Source organism: Corythoichthys intestinalis, chromosome 16 (assembly GCF_030265065.1).
Source record: "Corythoichthys intestinalis isolate RoL2023-P3 chromosome 16, ASM3026506v1, whole genome shotgun sequence".
Lineage (NCBI taxonomy): Eukaryota > Metazoa > Chordata > Actinopteri > Syngnathiformes > Syngnathidae > Corythoichthys > Corythoichthys intestinalis.
Window position 1 is genome coordinate 14,844,328 of NC_080410.1, and position 20,820 is coordinate 14,865,147.

The 20,820-nt window shown below is 40.5% G+C and overlaps 1 protein-coding gene across 1 annotated transcript in view; it reads right to left on the reverse strand.

Moving 5' to 3' along the window:
* Window positions 1-20,820, reverse strand: part of LOC130904478 (ankyrin repeat and fibronectin type-III domain-containing protein 1-like) — a 44,566-nt gene that overhangs the window by 1,889 nt on the left and 21,857 nt on the right. The window contains exons 10-18 of the mRNA XM_057817249.1: window positions 19,912-20,041; window positions 17,501-17,620; window positions 17,211-17,317; window positions 15,597-15,711; window positions 15,082-15,248; window positions 7,023-7,200; window positions 6,780-6,942; window positions 5,497-5,663; window positions 4,461-4,665 (exon numbers count right to left, since the gene is read on the reverse strand). Coding sequence (XP_057673232.1) covers window positions 4,461-4,665; window positions 5,497-5,663; window positions 6,780-6,942; window positions 7,023-7,200; window positions 15,082-15,248; window positions 15,597-15,711; window positions 17,211-17,317; window positions 17,501-17,620; window positions 19,912-20,041 — 1,352 coding nt within the window. The remainder of the gene's footprint in view (window positions 1-4,460; window positions 4,666-5,496; window positions 5,664-6,779; window positions 6,943-7,022; window positions 7,201-15,081; window positions 15,249-15,596; window positions 15,712-17,210; window positions 17,318-17,500; window positions 17,621-19,911; window positions 20,042-20,820) is intronic.

Below are 20,820 nucleotides of genomic sequence, written 5' to 3' on the forward strand. Positions count from 1 at the left end.
ACTAGTTTTACGATTAGTCAACTTATCTAATAATTTTCTTTTTATTGCTAATTTAGCAATGACATTTTTGTTGACGCTTATTAATTCACATAACCATTTTGGAACACTTAAATTCTTTATTAAAGTACAAATATTCATGTAAATAACAATAATTAATCACAAACAATGAGGTTAAATGCTGATAGCATTAACTAGTGCAAAAAAATGGAAAGTAAACAGATTCAGATTCACTTTGCCTTTCCAACATTATTCAAAACAATTCTTTTTAAAAAATCTAGCATTATAATAGTATATTACTATATATAATAGTAGTATAATAATTATAATAATTATTCATTGCCAATCATATTTGTCATAAAGAGTGTTCATTTGAAAGCTATTGTTAGTGTAGAATCTGTATTCTGTAGTATTTACTCTACATATTATAATATTAATTCTGAAGTATGTGGGATTAACTCCAGAAATCATTAATTATATGACGAACATGACGTGCTTTTATTTTTAAATGTTCACCGGAGGTAGTGTACGTTTGCTAAACCACAAACCGACAGCTTTACACTCCGTAAAAAAAAATTCTTCGTCATTGCTTGTGGTGTCACTAATAGATTGAATCTTTTTTTTGTTAGCAAATGCTGTTAACCAGCTGTTGAGTGTTATTGTATGACTGATTGGAACTGTACTGCATTAGAACGCCACCAGGTGTGCTGTCGTGTATTTTATGTTCGGTGTGAAGAAGAAGAAAGTTAAAAGAGGCATTAGCGGCCTGGTCTCAACTTCTTCCTCACTGCACTTTGGCTCTCATGGAGAGCACGTTCGCTCATGTGTTTGAAATAAACGATAGCCGTGAAAAATAGCGAGCTTAGTGGCGTGAAAAACACGGGAGAGCTAAGTGAAACTAACGAACAGCTAAGAGGAGCTAAGCGATGCTATACGGAGCTAAGCGAATCTAAACGGCGCTAAATGAAGCTAAGCAACTGATACTCAGTCCGTCGTCGTGGAACCGTCCATTGTAGTGCGTGTGTGTGGGGGAGCGATAATATATATGCAGCATTCAAATGGCTTTCTTTTTTGTTTTGTTATTTGTTTGTTTGGTATGCTGACATAATTATACATGACGAATAGTTGGGGGCGCTGCTGGCTCCGGGGCCCAAGCCCTTGCTTGTTTGGGCAAGGGCAGCTGGTTGGGGGCCCCCTACTGGTTGGGGGCCTAAGGCGATCGCCTACTTCGCCTGAATAGTAGATACGCCTATGAACATGAATATGGCATAAATAAATGCTTAAAAGACATGACGAAGACGTTAACAGTGAGAGCGCAGCGTGCAGTTGAGTTGTGTGCAGCCACATGGCAGGATGTGTCTGAGGAAAACCTTTTTTACATGTTCGTCCATGATCAAACGTAAATAAATATTCCTTTCTTGTCGAAAGTTTGTAGTGCTGTCTTTGGAACCGCTGCATTCGCAAACATTTTTAACATTATGCGCATGTGCAAGAACCATTAATTTTTTTGCATTCCTGGATAGTTAAGACATGATTAAGAAGTTTGTATTTCTTGTGTATGTAATATATAATTAGTGTTCAAATATTGCAATGTAAATATGCTTATAAAATCCAGACACTTCATGTTTTCATGTTTCTTTAGTAGTTTTTGAAAAAAAAAAAAAAAGGTTTGGATCAAACGGTGTACCACCTAAAACAATACTGCACTGCAAAAACCCACCTCCTTAAAACGAGTTAAATTCCCTTGTTTTCAGTGTAAATCTACTAAAAATAAGTGAAATGATCTGCTAGTGCTTCAAGTAAAAATGAAAATAGGCTTAACAGACTTTTTTAGGCAAAAAGTTTGTATATTTAATATTAAAAAATAACTTGTCAGAAATGTTCTTAATTCAAGAATAGATATTGTTCAAAACATTATTTGAAAGCATTTTTTTCTCGATCTAGGTGAAAAATGACCAACTTTTAGATGTACGGCCTTAATAAGAACAAATACTGTATAAGAATCTGACACATTAATCTGTTAACTAGGCTTTAACACTCAAAACATATTGGAGAAAATTATTTGACTAGATTTAAGAAAAATTATCAGATTAAGACGTTACAAAATTGCAGTGTGAAAGTTAGTACAAATCAATACACATTTATTTTTGCATTGATCATTTAGCCTATCAATTAATTAGGTTCATATTGGTGAGAAATGTAGCCCTGACCCCCATTCACCCAATCTGTTTGGTCTTATTAATGTCCCGTCCCCAGCAAAAAGTGTACATGCAGGTTATGCTGTTGTATCGTCCCTACCAATATTGAGACCAAACCTACGCACTTGGATCATACAACAGTCAACGACAATATTTTGACCACTTGAACAATTTACACTTTCAAAAATGAGCTGCGTCAAACATTTTGCCTTTTATGCTCAGATTTCACACTGTAAGGAGCGTGTGTTGGAAAAATGAATGAATTTTACGTCCACCAAGAAAGCATTTGTAAAAGCAATACCTTAAACAAAAGAAAAAACACACCTCCTTAAAACTAGTTAATTTCGTTTGTTTTCAGTGTAAATCCACTAGAAATAAGCAAAATTAACTGCCAGTGCTTGAAGTAATTTTTACTCAGAATTCTTGAAATAAGCTTAAATATTTGCTTTTACCAATGAAGGCTCACAATAAAGTATCGATTGCTAATACAGTATATTATGTTCCATGATTGATTGCAGTAAGAGACATTTTAGTGATTGATAACTATAGACATGTTTAGCTCTTGATAAAACTGCCTTGTCATTCTATCCGGTTTAAACCCGCCTAGGTCCCATAGGTCAACTTCAATACATTTGAGGAATCATATTGCTGCATTTTATAACTTACCAAATGCTATTGCTGCGTGAAATGTATTTGATGAGATAGTTGTTATGTTGTTATTATATATTTGCTTTTATCAATTGCTGCCCGCGATGAAAAAATGCTTTTGCTTATTTTATATTGTTCACAAGAAAAGGATGTTTTGTCTTGCCTGGTCAAGGGCAGAAGAGGCCGCTATGCTTTGATGAAATGTGCTGACACATATGTATATAATTCCACCTACATGCACACACATAGCCAAACAAAGACAAGAAGTGTCGCCAGCCTGCTTCCCATTTTTCCCTTTTAGGGCAAGACACCCGTCTGTTGCTAGGGCCATCCCAAATAAAAAGCTAGGTGAAGGAGGGGCTAGGCAGAATGATTGCAGAAGCTGTATAGTTTCCCCCTTTCTGCAGTAATTTTGTATTAAAAGATTTTTTCAGATTTGAAAAAAACAAAACAAAACAAAAACATCTGTACTGGATTGGCAGCGGCTGATATCACGCAGTCGAGTGTCTCAATTGGTACTGGGAGCGAAAAAAATGGCAGCGGTTCAACAGTACTGCATGCACACAGAGATGCCAAAATGAATGAAACGTCCAATGTGCTGATTTAGTATGCATGCACAGTGTGTGTCGGTGGCAGCACCACCAAAACTTGATTCCTGCTCGTAACATTTATGCTGCTTTTCCGGAGTATGGGAGAAAGAAAGTGTTGCCAGTTTGAACGAGTCCTGCCAAATGCGTTGAGTGGGTTGATAAAATCTTGGCTACTGTTGAGTGACAAAATCTCATTTTAGAAGGTTGGTTGTATTTTTTTTTTTATTGAATTGGGTGGTTATAGAGTGTGATTGACTGTCTTGCCAATCTGGCAACCCTGGAGACAGCTGCCACTAGGGCTGCAGCTATCGATTATTTTAGTAATTGAATAATCTATCAACTAGTTCGAATAATCCAGTAATCGGATTAGGAAGATTTAATGCGTTGCAGAATATATTTTAGGAGCTGTAAAACAAAGGCTTCCTAAGATTGCACTTTCAAAAGGCACTAAAATTCCTGAGTGTTTCTTCAAATTATGCAGAATTGCACTTCCATTTAAGAATTAAAATACCTGAGTTTAGCCTCAAAAGTTTTTTTTTATTTTTTTAAAAAGAGTACAACAAACATTTTTTTTTGTTTTCAATTCTCTTAACAAATCGTTCAAACACATATTCCCACAGAAAAATACTATATGCTAAATACACCTGAAAACGAAATTACAAATGCATAAAAAAACATTAGCTCAAACAAAAACTGGATTCAGCCGTCTTCAACAACCATATTCACTGAAGCCACAAGAGGGCAGTGTATCCACCCAAATCATTAAAACTAAATGCAAACATTTTCAAAACAAACCATTACAGCCATCAAACAAATCCTCGAAAAATAAAATTTGATTCGAAGCTTTTTTCAAATCGAATTACTCGAATTAATTTATTAATCGACGCAGCACTGGCTGCCACCAAAACTCGTGCAGTGTCGTCAAGATCTCCACTCGCGAAGAAATTTTTTTAGATTGTTACCATGGTCATATGAACAGCTCTTGAGTCAATAATAATAATTTTGCAGTACATGTTTGCATATTTACCTGAAGTGGTCCGTTTTGACTGTATTCGATGGGGCCACGTAAGTCTGGCAGTCAATCGTTCCTCCTCTTCTTCAGCATCAGGACACGGTGGCGGGTCCCCGCCCATGACCAACCCAAGAGGCACTGCTCCCACCCATTGCTTGGATCTAACGCACTGCAGGCAGTCCATAATCCAGCGGGCATCCCGCCATACCACATCCAGACGCTGATGGAAAAAAAATGCAAGAAATGGTAACGATTCCACATCTCTTAAGTCAGAGGTGTCAAATTGGCGGCCCAGGGGCAAGATCTGGCCTGCTGTATGATTTTGTGTGGCCTGTGAAAGTAAATCATCTGCATTGAGTTCCACGTTTTTTGCTAAAATAACATGTAAAATTTACCAAGTCCAGAAATTGATAGTTTTTTTTGTTGTTGTTGTTGTTTAGTAAAATGAGAACAAAATAATAATAGAATATTAACTGTTTTCCAACTTTATATTTACAACAAAATTGTTACAAAGAGACTAAAAAGGAAAACGCTTCGCAAATTTTGAAGTCAACAATGTCTCCAAAACAACTGTGTTCAAAATTATTCAACGGTCAATCCAGTATAGGTGTTGTAGCAAGTCTGACATTTATTTTCTCATCTTTTTATCACATTTATAATTAGTGAAATAAGGACCTAAGCATAATATAGACAAACACAAAAGTTTTAATTTGATCTGATTGTCATACTACAACACGATACTGCAGTAGGGGTTGATTAATTTTCAACACAACTGAAGTTTACGGACTGTCTAAATAGATGACAATTTATTTGCTAATTGATTCGTCAATTACTCATGGCAGCCCGAGATTACAAGTTTACCTGCCATTAGACTAGATATTTGATCCAGATTTAAAAATGTATCTGGTGTTTAGCACCGTCAATGGCAGCCAAATGAGTCCAACATTTATACGTGTTGGCTAACACAATAGCCCACCGAAAGGAACGACAAAAGATGAGTTTGACACTCCTGTTTTAAGGGTTTCATTTTTTTTCTGATACAAAATCTTACATGGGCTAGGTCGCTGACATGGTTGAGACGCTCGCGGGCCACTTGCACTTCCCGGCTATCCAGCGCCTCCCGCAAAGCCTGCTGAGCCAGGTGAGTGTCCAGCTCCACCCTCACCCAGGCCTGGCAGTATTGGGTCAGAAAGTCCCGTTCATATGTCCAGAGGTGAACTAATTATAACAAGAGTTGAAAGGAAATTCAAATTACTAAACCAAAGCTGTTTCAGAACTAATTAAGTGACTGTACTGTATTTTAAGTATGATAATTACCAAGAGCGGTCAAAAGGAGACTTTAACCCCCTGATGTCTGAATTTACATTTTACAAATATGCATAATGAGAAGAATACATGAGTGCATAAAAATATTTTTAATACAAAAATACAACAAAAAATAATTTAAACAACATAAAAGTTAATTAGAAACAAATAAATAAATAAATAATAACAACAAATTGTTTTCCTAAAATAAATCCTTCTTTTTCTTGACTCACTGAATTCTCTGAGAAATAGAATGTATTGATCTGGATCAATACATCGATTGGTTAAGCAACAATCAAATCAATCGTCATGCAAAATATTGGTCACAAACATCGGACTTGTGTCATAATTTTTATTAACTCATTGGCTGCCATTGACGGGAACTGACATTCACTTCATTTTGACTGAGTGGGCTGTCGGCGGTTGTTTGATTGTTGCCAGCCCTATCTATCGCCGTCAATGGCAGTAAAACATGATCATTCAATGCTAGACATCCAAGTTGAAAAGGATTTGATGTCTATCACTGTCAATGGCATACAACCGAGTTACAGTAAAGTGACGATCAGATAATCAGAAAGTGATCGACAATCTACAGAAAGTGTCCAGTAAGTGCCCCAAAACTAACATAAAGCTACCTGAAATCAATAGGAAGTGACTTACAAACAGGAAGTGACCCGAAAATGTCCCAAAATGAACAAGAAGTGACCCAAAATTAACTCATTGCCCACCATCGAAAACAATTGACACCCAATTCGAAAACAATTGACACCCAATTCATTTAAAACTGGGAGGACTAGCTGTGAACACTTGTCTTTCAGTGCCCTCGATGACGATTGACGTCCAATCCACTTTAACTGGGAGGAGTGAATGAATGTTGTTTTATTTGCCCCTCTAACCAAATGCAGAAAATAATTCCAGTTGAGGCACTTTGAATAAATCCAAATATGCATCTTTTAATTACACTTCCCTCAGCCTAAATTTGAAAACAGCCACAAGGGAAATTAAGGCTCTGTTTAGTATAAAACTCACCAAGCTCAAAGATCTGCAAGGGCATGGTAAGGCCGGACTCTTTAGTTCCCAACAGTGGCCAATAACTGGAGCTGAAGTCTTCACTTGGCGGAAGAAGCAGCAGCATAGACACCTTTTCTCCTAACTGCAGCAGCTCTCTGGTGTAGACCCCATACTGATAGGCCTGTCACAGAGAAGCGGGATGATGGGTAAAATGTGTGGCTACATGGATGAGATTCATTCAATTTGTCAAACCGTGTTTACCCTGTAGAGGGGGATGTTAAGCTTTGCTAGAAGATGTGAAACTGCTGCTCTGAGGGACCTGATAAACTCCACTAGGCTGCTATTTTCTACCAAGTTGTCGTCCTTGGTGCCCAGTAGGTTCTGAATACCATCACTGGTCGTCTCATAAACATTACTCTGGAGCCATGCCCACTCTTCTCTATGGAAATTGAATTAAAAGGATAAATAGGTATGAGATGCATGACGAATAACAAATGGCAGAGACCCTGACCCCAAGCATTGTAACTTGTAGTTCACTGATAACAAATTATGCACACACAAAGACCTAGTGCTAATGGATTTTGAGAGCATATTTAACAGGAATTGATTTTCTCTTTTTTTGTGAGATTTATCCCCGAAAGGTCAGAATAATGGGAAAGTGCAGAAAGTTTTACAGGTGAGCTGCTTTTATTGGATGTCATGAAATCCTTTATTTCCTTTTACAAGCAATAATATTGACTTTGCATTAAGGTGAGGTTGGCCTGAGTTAGTCACATCTTTATAGCACACAACCACAGTTGAATGTGAGATGTCTTTTCATGGAAATGCTAAATGTGGATTATAGCCAATTAAAACTAGCGTTGTCCTGGTATCGGTCTCGATACGACACTAAAATTATGTCATAGGCCTCGCCGAGTAATAAGAAATAAGGTGTCGATGCTGTTTTTAAACGCTGGTCACCCTACGAAAGATGGCCGCCAGCTAGTATTTACATACGACCAGGGGCGGATCCACTAGGGTGGCATTGGGGGGGCAACTGCCACCCTAAAAGATGGGTTTGCCACTCCTGTTGCCGGCACAAATGAAAACTTAAATTTGACTTTTACTGCCATCAATGACGTAGTGGTGTCATGGTGAGGATTCTTATGATAATACATAGCCTTCACTAACAGTTGACGAGACTGCTCCTACAGACATTGCGCCACGCCAACCTGTAGGGGGCCTGGCCGGGCAGAGCGTTGTGGAGGCTTCCACTGCGATAAACTCAAACACACGCTGTGTTCTAATACCGAATTTAGGTGGAAACATGACGAACGTTTTAGTGCATACAAGCATGCAGGAGTATCTCAAAAGTGATTTAGTCGAGGATTCAATGTAACTATCATGTAAAATAGTTGCCTGGTACACCAGACTCACCGCTGTTCCAGCTATTGAGTCTGGCCACCATTCAGCGGATACAATTTCCAGGGCGGAGCAAGCCACAGCAAACAGACAGCGGAGTGGACCAATTAGCGACGGGCAGACGTGACGTTAGTAAAACGATGAGGGCAGGACGAGGGACGAGGAGAGCGGAGTTTATTCAACATGGCTATCGCGAGACAGACTGTTGTCAATGACTCGTGTCGATGTGTTTTTGGTAATTTAAAACTGATTTTTCTGTGGATTGGAACATATTCTCGGCTCTCCTGTTCACCATCTGTGTTGTTGTGGAGACGACTTCCGACGCGCAAGAGTGACGTTGCTCGTTAAGAACACGTCACGCAAATAAACGAATCTGATTTGTCGATTGATTTTGTACCTGCTCGAGAGACCATTAATGGGCTGGTTCCCAGACTTTTCTCTCAGTATTTGAAAAATACAGGGAGAACAGTCTGGCCGTGCCAGGCAAGTAAAATAGCACCATGCATGCACTTTGAAACATTCTGAAAAAAATGAAATGAATAGAAAAAAATAGCGTAACTTTAGCGTAGCTTTCCGTAAAATAAATGATAACTGCCGTTTTTTCTTTTTTGTTTTTTTGTTTTTTTTTGCTTTTAATCAGGAATCTAGACTGTTTTACGTTCATATTTATAGAAATTCCGGGATTTACACATTTATTTACAAGAATTTTCAACTTAAAAAGCTCTTTGTTTTGTTATGGCCGCCATGTTGGATTTTGTGTCCATACACGAAAGCGGAACTTTAAATTCAAATAATCAGGTAATTTTCGGTCAAATCCCAGTTTTGGGGCAAAAAAAGACATTTCTGCGTCCATACAAAAAAAAAATCGGCTTTTAAGTGTTTTATTTTACGTAACATTTCAATCTAAAAACAACGAGGGCCAGATAGCCAGCAAGACGTGCTGAGGCAATAGCGACATCAGAATTCAACCTAAATAAGTAGTGATTGTACAAAGAAAAATGCAAACTTTGCTTTTGTTGAGTAAAATTAAGAGGACTGCATGCTTTCCTCAAGTATTAAGTTTCTGATGTGAAAATTGAGTGATTTATTAGCTGTTGAAAACATGTCATGATTTCATCAAATTAAAAAAAAATGATATGTTAAATATTTCTATTCCTGAAAATATATGTGATTATCGCTGCATTTTGTGATTTTTGTGCATCTAGTGTATATTCTGAGAATGTTATAGCCATTTTAAATTTTGTTACACTTATATTGAAAATAATCGGGATTTGATTAGGGAACGACTTTGGATTTTTTGATGCCGTTGCTCATGGAGACTCATAAATGCCTAAGGGTGTTGCCTGTTTTGCTTTTAGGTTGTTAGCAGCTTTGGTTTTGAAAATATATTTTAATTTTAAGTTTTTGGAAATAGGCCCGCTATGGAGCGGCCCCACGCCCCGTTTCCCTTCAACTATATATAATAATAATATAAAAAAGATTGTTTAAGGCAAAGTTTCTCTTGATCAGATTGTAAATGTTAATGTGTAAATGTTTTGTAGTGTCTACATATGCACATACACGTCTGCCATATTATTATAATTCATATGGATCAATATATCAATTTGTTAAGCACATTCATCCATCCATTATCTTCCGCTTAGTCCGGGGTCGGGTCGCGGGGGCAGCAGCTTTAGCAGGGAAGCCCAGACTTCCCTCTCCACAGCCACTTCAGCCAGCTCCTCCAGCGGGATTCCAAGGCGTTCCCAGGCCAGCCGAGTGACATAGTGTCTCCAGCGTGTCCTGGGTCAACCCCGGGGCCTCCTTCCGGTGGGACATGCCCGGAACACCTCTCCAGGGAGGCATCCAGGAGGCATCCAAACCAGATGCCCGAGCCACCTCAACTGGCTACTCTCAACGCGGAGGAGTAGCGGCTCGACACCAAGCCCCTCCCGGCTTCTCACCCTATCTCTAAGGGAGAGCCCGGACACCCTGCGGAGGAAACTCATTTCGGCCGCTTGTATCCGGGATCTTGTTCTTTCGGTCATGACCCACAGCTCGTGACCATAGGTGAGGGTAGGAACGTAGATCGACTGGTAAATCGAGAGCTTCGCCTTTTGGCTCAGCTCCTTCTTCACCACAACGGACCGGTGCAGAGTCCGCATCACTGCAGACGCTGCACCGATCCGCCTGTCAATCTCCCGCTCCCTCCTACCCTCACTCGTGAACAAGACCCCAAGATACTTGAACTCCTCCACTTGGGGCAGGATCTCATCCCCGACCCGGAGAGGGCATGCCACCCTTTTCCGGCTGAGGACCATGGTCTCGGATTTGGAGGTGCTGATCTTCATCCCAACCGCTTCACACTCGGCTGCGAACCGCCCCAGTGAGAGTTGGAGGTCATGGCTTGATGAAGCCAACAGCACCACATCATCTGCAAAAAGCAGAGATGCAATGCTGAGGCCACCAAACCGGAAACCCTCAACGCTTCGGCTGCGCCTAGAAATTCTGTCCATAAAAATTATGAACAGAATCGGTGACAAAGGGCAGCCTTGGCGGAGTCCAATCCTCACTGGGAACGAATTCGACTTACTGCCGGCAATGCGGACCAGACTCTGACACCGGTCGTACAGGGACCGAACAGCCCTTACCAAGGGGCTCGGTACAACGTACTCCCGGAGCACCCTCCACAGGATTCCCCTAGGCACACGGTGGAACGCCTTCTCCAAATCCACAAAACACATGTAGACTGGTTGGGCGAACTCCCATGCACCCTCGAGGACCCTGCTGAGGGTGTACAGCTGGTCCACTGTTCCACGGCAGGGACGAAAACCACACTGCTCCTCCTGAATCTGAGATTCGACTTCCCGACGGACCCTCCTCTCCAGCACCCCTGAATAGACTTTACCGGGGAGGCTGAGGAGTGTGATTCCCCTATAATTGGAACACACCCTCCGGTCCCCCTTTTTAAAAAGGGGGACCACCACCCCGGTCTGCCAATCCAGAGGCACTGTCCCCGATGTCCACGCGATGTTGTAGAGGCGTGTCAGCCATATCAGCCCTACCACATCCAGAGCCTTTAGAAACTCCGGGCGGATCTCATCTACCCCCGGGGCCTTGCCACCGAGGAGCTTACCAACCACCTCGTGACTTCAACCCCAGAGATCGAAGAGCCCACCTCAGAGTCCCCAGACTCTGCTTCCTCAAAGGAAGGCGTGTCGGTGGAATTGAGGAGGGCTTCGAAGTATTCTCTCCACCGACTCACGACGTCCCGAGTCGAGGTCAGCAGTACACCATCTTCACTATACACAGTGTTAATAGTGCACTGCTTTCCTCTCCTCAGACGCCGGATGGTGGACCAGAATTTCCTCGAAGCCGTCCGGAAGTCGTTTTCCATGGCCTCACCGAACTCCTCCCATGTCCGAGTTTTTGCCTCGGTGACAGCCAAAGCCGCAGTCCGCTTGGCCAGCTGGTACCTGTCAGCTGCCTTCGGAGTCCCACAGGCCAAAAAGGCCCAATAGGCCTCCTTCATCAACTTGACGGCATCCCTTACCGCTGGTGTCCACCAGCGGGTTCGGGGATTGCCGCCACGACAGGCACCAACCACCTTACGGCCACAGCTCCGATCTGCCGCCTCAACAATGGAGGTGCGGAACATGGCCCACTCGGACTCAATGTCCCCCACCTCCCCCGGGACAAGGGAGAAGTTCTGCCGGAGGTGGGTGTTGAAACTCTGACAGGGGATTCTGCCAGACGTTCCCAGCAGACCCTCACAATACGTTTGGGCCTGCCAGGTCTGGCCAGCAACTTCCCCCGCCATCGGAGCCAACACACCACCAGGTGGTGATCAGTTGACAGCTCCGCCCCTCTCTTCACCCGAGTGTCCAAAACATGTGGCCGCAAGTCCGATGACACGATTACAAAGTCGATCATTGAACTGCGGCCTAGGGTGTCCTGGTGCCAAGTGCACATATGGACATCCCTATGTTTGAACATGGTGTTCGTTATGGACAAACCGTGACGAGCACAGAAGTCCAATAACAGAACACCACTCGGGTTCCGATCGGGGGGGCCGTTCCTCCCAATCACACCCCTCCAGGTCTCGCTGTCATTGCCCACGTGAGCGTTGAAGTCCCCCAGTAGAACGAGGGAGTCCCCAGAGGGGGCGCTTTCCAGCACACCCTCCAAGGACTCCAAAAAGGGTGGGTATTCTGAGCTGCTGTTTGGTGCATAAGCGCAAACAACAGTCAGAACCCGTCCCCCCACCCGAAGGCGGAGGGAGGCTACCCTCTCGTCTACCGGGGTAAACCCCAACGTACAGGCACCAAGCCGGGGGGCAATAAGCATGCCCACACCTGCTCGGCGCCTCTCACTGTGGGCAACTCCAGAGTGGAAGAGAGTCCAACCCCTCTCGAGAGGATTGGTACCAGAACCCAAGCTGTGTGTGGAGGAGAGTCCGACTATATCTAGTCGGAACTTCTCTGCCTCACACACCAGCTCAGGCTCCTTCCCTGCCAGAGAGGTGACATTCCATGTCCCAAGAGTTAGCTTCTGCAGCTGGGGGTTGGACCCGCCTTTGGCTGCTGCCCAACTCTCTGCGCACCCGACCCCTTTGGCCCCTCCCACAGGTGGTGAGCCCATGGGAAGTTGTTAAGCACAAATGAATGTAATTCGACCAAAATGCAAAATGATTCTTTTTTCGGTTTGCTATTTTGTATAAAAAAATTTTTTTAAAAATCATCAACAAAATTGTCATACACATCCAAACTGATTTGATTTTTATATTGCTTAAGGTAAATTGGAACTGATTTGTAAATGTCTTCGTCATAATAAATCAATCAAAGGCCTTTGAATTGAATCGTCACAGAATAACGTATCATTGTACAAGAATCCATACTGTGTTATACCATCATGAAATATTTGCTATCCTCTCACCACCCAGTGTTGTCACGGATTACTTAAAAAAGTAATTTAATTACTGATTACTGATTACACCTAAAAAAAGTAATCTAGTTACTTTACTGATTACTTTACTATCAAAGTAACTAAGTTACTTTAAAAGTAACTTATCAGTTACTTTTTACCATTTTTTTCCCTTTTGCTGCCTCAACATAAAAATAACAGAAAAATGTCATCACGTGTAATTGAGTTTTTCACATAAGGCTTAATCTTTGAGTTAGCGGGGGTTTAATTAGTCGACCACCATTGACTCGCCCTTGCTTAGCCATTCCGGAGCCGTAAAACTAACAACTAACTGACAAACTGCACATAACTTTTTGAAATCAACTCCAACGACTAATTAAACCCCCGCTGACCCCCAAGATAAAATTCTGAACTTCCCCTTTGAAATAAAGACCTAGCCGTTAAAATGTTGTTTCTAAAAGTTGTAAAGCAATAAAACAAACAACAAAAATGAATGAAATTAACAAAAATCCTACAACGTAAAGTTTTCTTAATGGGTCAAAATCATTTTTCGAACAGATCACGTGACTTGCACCTTGGAGACTATCCTTTGCTTTGCTTAGCCAAAACTACACCAGAGGAGGCAAAATGGATATTTAAAATTTCTTTAAACCTAAGCTTTCAAACGCTGCCAACAACAACTTGAACAGTTGATTGAACTCGAACAGTGTCAAGATGTGTATGTATATATACATACATATATATATACATATATATACATAAATATATATATGTACAGTATTGGCCAAAAGTTTGGAGACACCTCAAAGGTGGATACTTTGAAGAATGTAGAAAACAAAACCTGTTTTCAGTTATTTCACTTTTTTTTGCCATTCCATATGTTCGTTCATAGTTTTGATGTCTTCAGTGAGAATATATAATAGTAGTGAAAATATATAAAACGCAAAATGTGTGTCCAAACTTTTGACTTTCGTTTCAGTCTTCAACATGCTTCTCCCCCCAGTCCCGCAAATGTAAAACTCCGCCTATGATTACAAACTCTAACTATAAAATGTACATAATTACACATATTATAAAGGCTGGTTACAAACTGTAGAAGAGCTGGCTGTCTCGTTACCTGTCGCTTTTTTGTTCGCGACGCGTTGTGCTGTAATTCCAAGTGCTTCCTTGTTGAATTGGATGTCGAGTATATAGCGATCGACAGTCTTTCTGAGCCAGCGCAGAGTTTGCAACGCACGGAGATATTTTTGTCATCTTTACTGGACGGATATGTGAAGTAATGGCTGTATCTCCAGTAAGCAAATGCAGCCATTTGTTGTATCTTTCCGACTCCTTTACTGTTAGCATCCTGATAGCTAGCAGGCTATGTTGTTGACCGCCGTGGCAGATGGCGCGCGCACAGGCAGCATGGTATTACACGTGACCCCCCCCCCCCCCCCCCCCCGATGAGAAAACGTGAGATGTGATGTCACTCCCAAACTCAAGCGCAGTATTTTCTTTTGAAATGCTCTGCGTACATGACTACAATATTCTTCATTCTACATACCGTATGAGGCAACAACAAAATAGTAATGCACAGGCACCGAGGAAACTAACTTTAATCAGATTACTGGCCTGGAAAAATGAACGCGTTAGATTGCTCGTTACTGAAAGAAAGTAATCAGATTACAGTAATGCGTTACTTAGTAACGCGTTACTGACAACTCTGTCACCACCCCATAAATATTTTTCTAGATCCGCCCCTGCAGACGCCATCAATGGAAAACAAGGACTTCAGCAGTATGTGACCAAGCCCTGATAGCTATTACTTTATATTTGAGTGAGTATGCAGTAATTTAGTATTAAAAGGAGGGGGGGTGTTACTTTTTCAAACTGTATCGGTACAATATCAACATCGGCTGATACCACACAGCATTGGAATCGGGAGCCAAAAAATTATATCGTGCAACACTTAATTAAAACATTAACTGGTTCATAAACAAAGCTTTTGTCACAAATGTCAGTTCATCAGTGTTACCTGGTGACATGGGCATTGTGTCGGACCCGTGTGTGGCATAGTAAATTGGGCAACCTTTGAGGCACCAAAACCCTGATCTGTTCCACGGAGCTCCATAGTTTCAATATGCCCACATAGAGACCCGATTTGGCCCACTGATTGCTGTGCCTGTGGTAGTCCAGCTTTTCCTGGGTACAAAAAGGGAGATACATTCCAGGTGAATTCACAATTTTATGTAATGTTTCGTTGCCTCATCTTTGTACTCATCAGCCTTAGTTCATCTAAAGTTTTGGGCTTTGAAATCAATTCGTGATGGAAAAACACTCCCCAGCTCTACCGCTCAGAATATTTATAGAGCCCAGAAAATTGAGGTGAAAACCAAAACAAAAACGCTGTGTAATATTAAATCTTAGTTTGCAAAAATAACGCTCACATTTTTTTTTTTTCATTAGACTTGCTTAAAGCTACATAACTATGTACATATATTTTTCTCTTGCTCTTTTTTGTTTGTTTTTTAATAACCAAATCAACCTTACCCTTATGTGTTCATAGAGCATGTCCATGGCAGTTGGTTCAGGCAGAAGGGGAGCTCTCCTACGGTTCTTCTCCAGGCGAGACAGGGGCATCCATTGCAGTGGATGCTCAGAAGGGCTTAATTACATAAGAGCACCAATGAAATAAATTTAAACGCACAATGATAAGTGTAAGTAACAGTGGATATATATTGGGCAGGTTCCTGCTCAAATGGGAAATCTTAAAAAAAAAAAAAAAAATGGAGAGAGAAATACACTGTACTGGTTGATAACATTTGGGCTACTTTTGACAAAATTAGAAAGTTTCAAAATGAACTGTTTCAATTTGTTTCAACAGTTTACCTTGTATGTCTGTACGTTGAAGCTCAGCTACGTTGCTTGTTTACAGAAGCATCTCCGCTCTAAAAGTATTGAGACTATCATACTGTTCTAGTAGTTCGTACTTCTAGAACAAACTACCTGAAGATCTGAGGTGAGCTCAAATGGTTAGTTTCTTTAAATCGGGGCAAAACATTCTGTTTACTATAACACATCTGCAAAGTATGACTTGTGCTTTTTACTACTTTGTTTTTAACTGTCTTGCAGATTTTAATGTGACTTGAAGTGACATTTTATTTGTACTTTGTATTTTTTAATTGATTGTCTTTAATTGTTTCTTGATTTTTTATGGTATGGAGATCACATTGAAATACCTTGTGTTGAATTGTGCTATTCAAATAAATGTGCCTTGCCTTTATTGAAACCCAAATAATATAATTGTTTAATACGAAAATATACATACTGTTCTATAAGGGAAGTATCTTATCTTGAAGGAGAGGTTATAATTTGGGCTGGTTTTTACTGAATTGGTGGTTTTACAGCGGGATTAGGCTGGATTTGATTTGAGACTGGCTGTCATACACTACCACTGACGGTGGTAGATTTCGAATCCCTTTGAATTGGGATGGCTGGCATTCATTGATCATGTTCCAGCGCCACTGACAGTGATAGTCGTCCAATTCAACCCTCCCATTTGACTGGGAGAGTTGGACGTCTGTCGCCGTCAGTGGCAGCCAATGAGTTAATTTTAATTTTAATTAATTTGATTTAGGAATTTATCAGTAATTCTTTCTACGCTCTACTGCTGCCATGTTGACACCCCCAAAAAAGAGGCCCCAAATTTGGATAGGCAATATTTCTAGATTTTGGGTGGTGGTGGGGGGGGGGGGGGGGCAGAATAAAAAGAGACTCTAGCTATAACTACGTTTTTTTCCAGAACATCTTACATCGTATTAAAAATTAACTAGTTTAAGGCTGTCTTCTTATCCCGGGTAAAAAAAATAAAAAAATAAATAAAAAAATCAAGAAATGGCACGTATTCAAATTTGGGACCTGTTTTTTTTTTTTTTCCGGGTCCCTCTGTGCTAATCAGTTTGATATGTTTAATTCAATATCACAACTGACAGTTCCTCAGTTTTCACATGCAATGCAATTTTCATACAAATTTCTTTTCTATCTCTCCTTCTGTGGAATTAAAATCGATAATTTAATCTTGCAGATTTTGGCCCTGACAACAGCACTCCAATTAATGTGCAACAATATTTCAAACAAAACTGTCTGGCGGGAATCAGTGCTCACCTGGTAGCATTTGGGAACTCCTTCAATGTCACAAGTAAAATGTTACCCTGTCGGTCTTTGAGTGGTTCATAGTGCACTTGGCCAAGGTCCATTGTCCCCAGTGAAGACTGGACACCAAGCAGGAAGGATAGGTAAGTATGAGGATTAATAAATGTGGCTTTTATGGATTGGAATAGCCTAGGGTAGCGAAGTGAGGAGGTAATCGGAAGATGGGCTCATGGGCAATTAAAATAGCAATTAACCCATTTTAATGCTTTTTATTATGCAGCATTAGCAATTTAACTTCCTACCTGCAGCTGGGAGACAGCTTTTAAAATATTGTGCCTGTTCTGTAGAAGGGACGAAGAAGATGAATGAGCAGAGGAGAGTGCTTGCAGGAGCCAGGGCACTTGCTGCCATGCACAGGACAACTGTAGGAAATAGATGGCATTCCATTCTAAATTGCTGTGCATGCAAAGACTTATACAACCTACATAGTGAATAATTAATCAGGAAGAATAGCTGTGTAATGACTGCGCTTCAAAAGGGATATACTGTACCATACACTGACAAGGAACGATATCATGAATACTTGCACAATTTAAATGAGATTTAATGCAAAAGCTGTATCCAAAATTCCGCCTATGTAAAAATAATGAGCAGTTCTATATGGCGCAGTATTAGTTTAAGAGTACAGTATGTTTGTTATTGTGGGTGTACTGTTTATATACAGCTCACTTTAATATACTGTAGTACTTCCACTCCTCAAACACACACACAAAAAAACCCAAACATTGTTTAATGAATTCCTCTATGAAATTGCAATCGAAAATGAATCTTGTTACATGCGCCAACACAAGAGGTAAGGCTGCGGCCTTGTTAGTTGGTAGGTTTGTTAATTAGTCAGAATTTTACCACAAAACACACATAACCAATTCCCAAGGAACTTTGCGAGTGTGTGGTGAAAATTATAAAAATGCGAATACAGTTCAGGGGTTTTCGATTTTCTGTCAGGTTATTCTCCAAACTGGTACTGTGGAAAAAAGAATTCTAGCATCATATAAGTTATATTATATCTATCAATATCGAGATGCCATGACACACAATACATTCTTTTATTCTTCGGTGAAAAATTATGCAACTATTATGACTGCTTTTCTTACACTCACTTGCACTTTATTTATGAATGGACATTAAACTGACCAGCCACAAAATTAAATGTATCAAGAAGTGCTGCAACCTAAAACTATCCAGTCTAAACAGATGCAGCACGGTAGCATGCATGTTTTTGCTCAAATTTAAAGATATCTAATTATCTACAAATACTTGTGACTTGTGTGATTTAGACTTTAAAAACAGCTCTATATTAAGTTAGCAAAATATCATTAATAATAAAGCAATTAATAATGCTGTTGGAACAAATTGTGTTGTCTGTGTCCTGTGTGGATTCTGAAAGTTGCCATTTTCAATTGTTTTGCATGCATTCCCGTACTTACGTATCATTGCAGTGGGAGCCAAGTGGCTAACTATTGAATGAATGAATAATTTTATTGTCATCATCATCGGTATCATTGACAATCATTGATTGTCAATGTGACAATCAATATGATTTGCCCGAAGGACCCGAAGAAGAAGACAAAGGCGGACGGGAGGAAGCATATGCTTATCAGTTTCCCGTCCCACATACAACTAAAGACGCACATTCAGACATGGTACATACATCAGATGGCCACAAAACTGTACAATAACACAATCAACAATCTGGGTTTAGTAACTCAGCGTCCATTCAAGTAGCTCGATTAATTTCAGGTCGTACAAGGTTATGGCTTTGTCATGTCCCTGACATTTTTGCATCTGTTTGCTGTGGGAACATTTTGTTGTGGCTATGTGTGTGGCAAGACTCCAGCCGTTAATTAACCTATTGATTGGTGAATGGGACATTTTCAGGCCGTTTGGTGGTACTACTGTGGTATATGGAATCCAATAAATGTAGTAAATCAATGAAAATTCGGCACCATCTGCACCCAAAATGTGCATTGCAGCATGGGGTATTTATTTCAATAATGACAATATATATGTAAAATGCCGATAGAAGTTTTTGTTGTTTTTTTTGGGCAATATCTATTGTCATTATCGTAAAGCTTTGCTCCAAAACTAAAAGAATCTGCCTGATTATTTAAAGCTACACTTTGTAGCTTTTCAGTTTTGGTCGATTTTAGCGATGCCGGTGGACAAAAGCTGTGGTGTTTTGCCTTAAGGAAGACTGTGTTTCCCATGAGGACCAGCGTTGCATTTTACATGAGGACCAGTGCAAACCAGAACAGTGTTGTAAAATCCATTAATGAATCAAAAATCAATCTCCCAGTCGCCTGCAGATGGATTAAACAACATTATTGTTTTTACCGGTTGTGTGACGGACGAATAGTGATAAGGTAATGACTCCAGTTGTGGCTAAACAATAGCATATGGCGGTTAGCAACCATGTGGCGTGTGTGCTTGCACTGCAGTTGTGTGTAAACACTGATTTTTGTTATACTGCATCATGAATGCCACTATGAAGACACTCGTTCCTCGCTTTCAGACAGTATCTACAAATTTGTTTTACTGATAATTTTTCAATTTGCATGAAGCACTTCAGTTCTAGTCTAGTTAAATTGCCACAGGAAGATTTTTTGTTTGTTTATGCACTCATAATATTGTGAGTGGTATATATGCACATCACCTTGGCAAACCAAACAAAGTTGTGTGTGAGAGTGGTTGAGCAGCACTGGATCTCCACCAATGGGAGTTGATCTTCAGCTGTCACCAGAATGTTTTCCTTGTGGTAGAACACAGTTGCCAAGTACACCCCCCTAAAATTGTGCAAAATCCAGAGAGAGAGCAGACTTGGAAAAGGTGAACTAGATAATATAAATGTAACCATAATGGACCTATCGCAAAACCACACGCCCAAATCAGAAAACTCAGACACCAGCAGTAGAGTTGCATAGGAATGTACTGTGTGGTCGTGACTTAAAGAATCTTTTATCTAACTTTAAAATTTAAAAAACCCGATCTGCTGTGCGTGGGGCACCTGTAATTCCGACACCAGGTACTCTGAAAGAATGGGGAGAGGATTTTTTGACGCCTTTTTAAAGCACAAAAGAAAGATCGCCAAATGCAAGTTATGGATGAGGGTCCGTCGTCGACCACACAAACAAATGAATGTCAAGACAGTCACCAAGGACACTTAGGCTTGCTCAAAGTTAAGTTAATGATCAATTTGTAAAAAAAACACATATACATTTGATAGCATGAGTAGAAACATAGACTTTACTATTAACGTTAGTTTGCTAACATTCGAGTGCCTACTTGTTTACTAGCCTGTCACTACACAAATAGAATAAAACATAACTAAGATGTCAAGACCCAGCACTGAAAGTCCGAAGTAAACACCACAAACTTTCTTATTTAAAGAAAAAAAAAAAAAAAAGGAACATGTACTTACTTTTGGTCACGGACGCACATGAAGGAAAGTTCTCCTCACGTGGCTGTGATCAACTCAACTGCACGCCGCTCTCTCAACATTAACACCTTGAGCATTTATTTACGCCACATTCATGTTGCAAATGTATTTTTATGATGTAAGTTG